Consider the following 6486-nt stretch of genomic DNA (forward strand, 5'->3'; position numbering starts at 1 on the left):
GCGGAACGGAACGGCGGGCGAGTAGGAGGAGAGGTTCCCGATGATGGAGAGGCAGGTTGAGGGGACGTGAGCGGGTCGGGGCGGGGTGGGGTGGAGGAGCGCTGCCCGTAGACAGATGGTGAGGAATGCACGCTCGGCACTCGGCTGGGCTTTGCGGGCAGGACGCGTGTGCGGCGGCTGGTCCCTTTTCCCGTAGGGGTTGAGGGCTGACTCGTTTCTTGTTTGTGTTAAACTGATGGGCGATAGATTAAGGGCGCAAAGTTTTGCACGTAACGGCTTTATGTAACCGCTGCGGTGTGCCCCGCTCCACCCGACACCTCCAGGGGATACCCGTGCGCGGCCCGTGCGGCGTGCGCGCGGCCTTACACAACGCCCCGTCTATTTTCGCGCTTCCCGTCCTGTACCGCATGGGCCGCATGCCCTCGCTGTCCGGGTCACCACGCGAGCCCACCCCCACAGACTGCCATTGAGCACGGGCAACGCCGCAGTGGCTGGCTCTAGTCACAGGGAACTCATGCTTTTTATTTTAATTTCACTATACCCCTTTTCTCGATTAGTTTCCGCACAAGCTGTTAATTCTATTAATTGTACGGTGGCTACGAAACAATATCTGAGAGAAATCGTTTAAGAAAGTCGTTGTTTAAGATCACAAGCTGAAGCATCGTGATGGATTTAAAGAAAGTCGATGCAGAGAGCAGACCTATAATTAAACGACTGACAAACGAAGAGTGAGGCCCGATCAAACGTCACGAACACTACTTTGTCCATCAGCCGGAGGTCAGAGAGCTCCCCCCTCCATCTGCTCCGCCTCCTTCCGGCATCATCCTGTGTTTCTGTTTCCTTTAATTGCTGTGCATGCATTGGTAGTAAAGCCTTGCATTATTTAAAGTTTGCCCTCCTTGACATCCCTCTGTTACACTAGATGTACCCGATCACGCGCTCACTAACCAACTCTCAAATGTGTAGGTACGATGGGGAAAGAGGACAGTCAATGAAGTTTGAAAGAGCACTGCACTGTAAATAGGAAAGGACAATTTTATATCCAGCGAGGATGTGTCAACAACACATCTCAATCGGACGCAAATTTGTATCTAAAATGGACTGACAAAAATGTATTTGGACTTAGTCGAGGTACAAATCATAGCTAACTTTACAAATTTGCATCCAATTGAGATATTCTTAAGAATACATCTTCGCTGGATAAAAAGTTGCCCTTTCCCATTTAGAGTGTGGGACAAAGATTCTTTTTTTGTTCCCGTTTGTATTCTAACAAAAAGGCTTGTCTGCTAATAATTAAATGATGCTGAGATTTTCAATACTGTACCTGTGCAGTGTGCAGCCACGATTCGGTTAGTAACTCTGAAACAAAAGCTTTCTTGCGGTTGGACTGCATCTACCTGGTCCAGCTGCACCGAGGTCAAACTCGTAACCGGTCCACATGTTAAAATTTCGTGGGCACAATGCATCAACACTGAGAGGCTTTTTCCATTGACAATGATGGCCTTATCCGAAATTCCGAAATGTTCTCTTGGCTCGTATACCTCGAGCGCGTGAATCCCCGTCCCGGGCCCCCTATTTCCAAACTGCTGCTTATCTATGACGTGGTTGCTGGACGCTCCCCGAGGTGCTAGTCGTAGAGGTGATGGTTACGTAAGGGTAATGCGCGCGCCCTGGCGGCTGCTGAGCGCACTAGTCGACTGGCCTGCCGGTTCGTCCGCGGGGACCTGCGCTGCTCTAGGGTGGTGGTGGTGGTGGTGGTGGTGGTTGCCGTGGTGGTGGTGGTGGCGGCGGCGGTGGCTGGGTGGTGGAGGCGGCCGGGCTAGCGGGCGCGGGCTCGCGGCGCAGCGGGGCTCACCCGTGTTGTTGTGCAGGTTGTGGTGGTGGTGGTGGTCTCTTGGTCGACGCGACGCCGCCGCGCAGCTCCGACTCGACGCCGCCTGGTATTTCTTTATCCCGCCCGCAGACTCTCCCGCCATCTTGGCAGCGTCGGCGGCCGACTCGAAGAAGCGCAAGTCGCTGCAGCGCAGCGTCGATCAGCTCATGGACCACGGGGACGGCGCGGGTGACGGCGACGGCGGCGGTGGCGGCAGTGGTGCGACCAAGAAGCGCTCCGTGGGCTCGCTCCTGAGGATCAGCCGCAAGACCAAGCACTCGGACAGTGGCGGTGACTCCACGGCGGCCGATTCCACGCCAGACCTGCAGCAGATTCCAAAGAAGAAGTCTTCGGGCTTCCTGCGCAAGTCCAAGAAGAGCAAGGAGTCCGGGGACGACTCGGACGATAAGCAGCAGGCCGCCGTGAAGAAACCCAGCCGCGCCAAGGCCCTGGTGCGCAAGCTGAGCATGAGCCGCAGCCGAAAGGGCAAGGACGCCGTCCAGGACTCGTCGGACGACGACCGCGCCTCCAACCTGAGCTACGCGAGCTCCACGACGGCCACCGAGTCCGCGGCCGAGCAGTTCGTGACGCCCAGCGCCACGCCGCCGCCCTCGCTCACCCCGCCGCCGCTCACCCCGCCCCCCATGGAGGAGGACGAGGACCAATGGGACGGGGGGCCGCAGGGGCAGGGGGCGGCTGGTGGGGGGGCCGCCACCGGCCCGGGCCCGCGCGCCGGCCTGCGCGCCGCCGGGGAACCTCAGCCAGTCTCTGCCGTCTCGCTGTCCGCTCTGGAGGCCGCTGCGCCGCCCCTGCTTGCCTCGCTGCTCCTTGACGACGACATGAAGGGTGACAGACAGCACGGTGGCGCCATCAAGAAGACGCCCAAGGGCGCCCGGGCGACCAAAGGGCTGGTGGACGAGGAACGGAAGCAGTCCACGCGCGGCCAGCTGCTGTCCATCACGACCCCCGCCCTGCAGAAGCAGCTCAACGGCGCCCAGGCCGGCGGCCCCGCTAGCCCTGCGCGCCCCGCCGGCAGCCCCGCCGGGCCCGCCCCTGCAGCGGAAGCCGCCGCCCCGCCCCCCGCCGCCACCCCCGCCCCTTCCACCGACGAGGTTCAGGTGGTGGCCGAGGTGGGCGGTCTCACCCCCAATGGAGCGAGCACCCAGTCCAGCCCGGAGAAGGCAACGAACGGTGCTGCTGCAGGCGTCATGACCAAGGCCAGCCCCCCGAGCACGCCGCCCTCCAGCGGGGACCTGATGGCGGACGCGCGGAACAAGCTGTCCGCCAGCCTCGGCGTCACCGACTCGGTAGGGAAACATATGACATGTGTGTTCTTGTTGTTGATGATGTTGTGTGCGGTGACGTCACTCGTACAAGCTTATATAAGCCCCCGGCCGCGGGCACCGCGGCTGCGGCCGCCAGGTGATGTGGCATCGCTATCGTCGCTATTCGCACCACGCTGGTCCGAATGACCCGCAGTGTAGGTTGGCGACCTGCTCCGCTTCATCAGTGATTAGGGAGATGCGGGTCCGGTTTGATCGAGCCGCCGTCGCTGCGGCCGGGAGGCAGGGGGTGCGTGTGTCGGCCGCACATGGCGCGCGGGCGGCTGCTTCAGCGCGCTGGAGAGCATCGGGACCACCGACGAACAGCAAATTAATTTATAGGGCCGAGGTTGTTTGGACGTTCCTGATTTCGTGTTTACTCTTTCTTCTGTCCCTGTCCCTGCCCTTCAAATCTTGTTCTCCTTCGTTTTCCTCTTCTCAACCCCCCCCCCCCCCCCTTTCCCTCTCCTTGTCCCTCCTCACCCCTCCGTCCCTCTCCCCTCATCTCCTGGCATCAAGCTTGCTGACCCAGCCCGTCCAGTTCGGGTGGATCAGGTTGTCACTGATTTAATCGATGGAGAGAAGTGAAGCAACCGCTGGCAAGCCGCTGATGAATGCATATGCTCACGTCCTTAAAATATTTTTTTGCTGTTTCCAATATTTTTGCCGTTTTCTCTGTTTTATCGTCTTTGTATCTCCTGCTACCAAACGTTTCCAAATCGACCAGTTTTGAGAAGCACCGGCAGTTTTTTTTTTTTTTTTATACCCGTTTCGGATGGCATACTTTGACGGGAATGGATGCTTTCGTAGTCGACCTCCATCTAATGGTAAAAACACGGTAAATGTGACTACTTATTTTTCAAACTGTCACTTTTCCCCTGTACCCATTAAGTGCCCTGGTTTAGCACGTGTGTCAACTAGGTTGTAAAATTCTCAAATTCTTCAAATTCCTCTGACGCTTGAAGGGCTTTGCCAAGTTTAATCGGTGCCAATGTTATCTTACCCACCTCAATGGGTTGCAAATGCTACATCGCCCTCGCCGCCCGCCCGCCCCTTCCTCTCGACAGAGCAATGAACGTGGCAAACATGCTCCCCCCCCTTTCCCCTCTCCCCTCGGTGCGTCTCGTCTCTCCCCGTCGCCTGCTTTGCTCCCGTAAACAAGCCCGGTGCCCCCCCCTTTCCCCCCGGCCCTACAAGCCCCTCTGAGTCTCTGCGAGCCGCCTAAGTAATGTGTGCTCTCCAATCTCGAACCTCACCTGTACGCAGGCGGTGGATGAGAATCGGATCGCGCCTCGAGACGAAATATAAACATGGACGTGGAATGAAAAGGTTTCCGAGGAACTTCGCCCGATGATACGCACGACTGTGGTCGTGTTGGGCTTAAGATCGTGTCAAATGTTCAAGGTCAAGGTACCCTTCGGACGGTCGACGCACAGAGGCCTTCTTTTGTTCCGTAGTTTGTGGAATCGTCGATGGCTTTCGCGTGGGACGTGGGGCGTGCGCTCCCGCTCGGCGCGGCGGTCGCGTGGTTCGTCCGAGGGGTTGGGCAGAGGGGCCTCGGGACCCCAACTCTCAACTCCACCCCGCCCCGCCGAGCAGCCCAGCCGGCCGGAGGGGTGGCACCCCGCCGACTAAACGGGTTAGCACGGAAGGATGTTGGGCCGCAGCTCGCCGGGGCTTAGTGTACGGGCTCCGCCCCGCACCACAGCTCGGACAAAGAGCGACAAAGGAAGTGCCACACGCCACACCCGCGGGCGGCCCCGTGGCCGCTGCACTCACTGAGACTGGGAGGCGTTAGAGGACACCACATTTTTTGGGGGGGATCCGTCGCCCGGCATGCATGGAGACAAATATTTTGGTCATGCATCGAAAGGGTATCGTTTTGGACAACGCGAATCAATACTAAAATTTCCAAACCTTATGGGGTGCCAAAGGGATTGGAGTCAATAGCAAGCGCAACTCCTGAACCGCCTTTGGGGATTTCTACATGTTCTTTTTCAAAAATAAGAAACCCTATAAGTTGAGTTTATTTCGAATTCACTGCACTAAATTTTTCTCCAAGGACTGAACCAACCAACGTCGTTTGTACGAGAAGATGCACATTTTCTTTGGTGTGTCCAGTCCCGTGTGCCAGTGGGGGTTCTCGGTTCTGCGTGTGTATTACACTTCCAGGTACTTTGTCTCTGTCACTTGTATGGCGGCTCGCCTTTAGTATCGATATCCGGAGCAACTCTTTGGCACTGGACCTGATCTGGCCACGCGGCGGGTATCACGGTACCTCGGTACATTCCAGCCCCTCCCTCTTCCAACCCTTCTCCCTTTCCTCCTCCTCCCTTTCCTCCTCCTCCCTTTCCTCCTCCTCCCTTTCCTCCTCCTCCCTTTCCTCCTCCTCCCTTTCCTCCTCCTCCTCCAACTCTCCTTTCATCCTCTGTGTTCTTCCCTTGCGTTCGTCCGTGGAATGCTCCGAGTGTCCGGTCCTTTTGGAAAACCCCGCGGTGCTAAACTTGTTTGGTTTGTTGCGCCGGTTTGTGGTGGCGTGGTGGCGGCGCCCGGTGCCTGGATGGACACTGCTGCCGGTGGCCGTAACTCGAGTCACGCGGGCTAAAATGTTTCCTACTTTCCACTGGCCGCGCGCGCCCGGTATCAGCGGTTGTTTACCGAGGGCTGCCCGGCGATGGCTCCCACGACGTGGTGACGCCGCTACCCTTGCCCTTTGGCCGTACCCGCGTGTAACCCAAGCGCTGCTTTGCACCACCTGCTAGATCGAAGAGCCTACTCGGCGGCATGAACAAGGCCAGTGAAGTGGAGCCCCCCCCCCCGGCCCCTTTCTCCACTCTCTCCTTCATCTCCAAATCCAACCCCGCCATTCCAAGACGGAGAGTGAGCCGCGCGGATTCGGTTGCAGCAGCAATCTCTCTATCTGCTGGTCGCTGGGGCGATAAGGCTTTCCCTCCCACCCTTGTCTCGCCTCCCCCCTCCCCCTTTCCCCTCCGCTTCCATTTTTCCCACTGTCATCCGCCCTTCCCCTCACAGCTGACCCATTTTCTTTGTTTTTAGTCAGGCTGCTAGGGAAGCGGGCAGGGCGGGGTGGAGGAGCGAGGCGGGGCTTCTGGAGGGCGTGGCCCGAGGTGGGGGCGCCTGCCTCCAGCGCGCCCGAGGCTATGTGCGCGGGGTGCGCGGCGCTGTGGGTGGCGGGGCTGCAGTTGTTGTGGTGCGTACCCGGGATGCAGCACGCCGTCGTCGCCGGGTCCAGGGCGAGCCATCTTCAGGAGGCCCAGAGAGGGGGCCTCC

At 58.8% G+C, this 6486-nt stretch overlaps 1 protein-coding gene across 16 annotated transcripts in view; it reads left to right on the forward strand.

The window, feature by feature from the left end:
* LOC113210492 (ras-related protein Rab-32) overlaps positions 1-6486 on the forward strand; it is an 88212-nt gene that overhangs the window by 39610 nt on the left and 42116 nt on the right. For 4 of the 16 annotated variants that reach the window (XM_052264826.1, XM_052264828.1, XM_052264827.1 and 1 more), the window contains one exon: positions 1872-3180. The exons of 9 other annotated variants lie outside the window; for them this stretch is intronic. In XM_052264826.1, the coding sequence (XP_052120786.1) occupies positions 1872-3180 (1309 nt within the window). The remainder of the gene's footprint in view (positions 1-1871; positions 3181-6486) is intronic. 3 more of the 16 variants (XM_052264831.1, XM_052264830.1, XM_052264832.1) reach the window with 1 other exon arrangement.

The sequence above is a fragment of the Frankliniella occidentalis genome, unplaced genomic scaffold (assembly GCF_000697945.3).
Source record: "Frankliniella occidentalis isolate FOCC.00 unplaced genomic scaffold, Focc_3.1 Scaffold21, whole genome shotgun sequence".
In the NCBI taxonomy this organism is placed as follows: domain Eukaryota; kingdom Metazoa; phylum Arthropoda; class Insecta; order Thysanoptera; family Thripidae; genus Frankliniella; species Frankliniella occidentalis.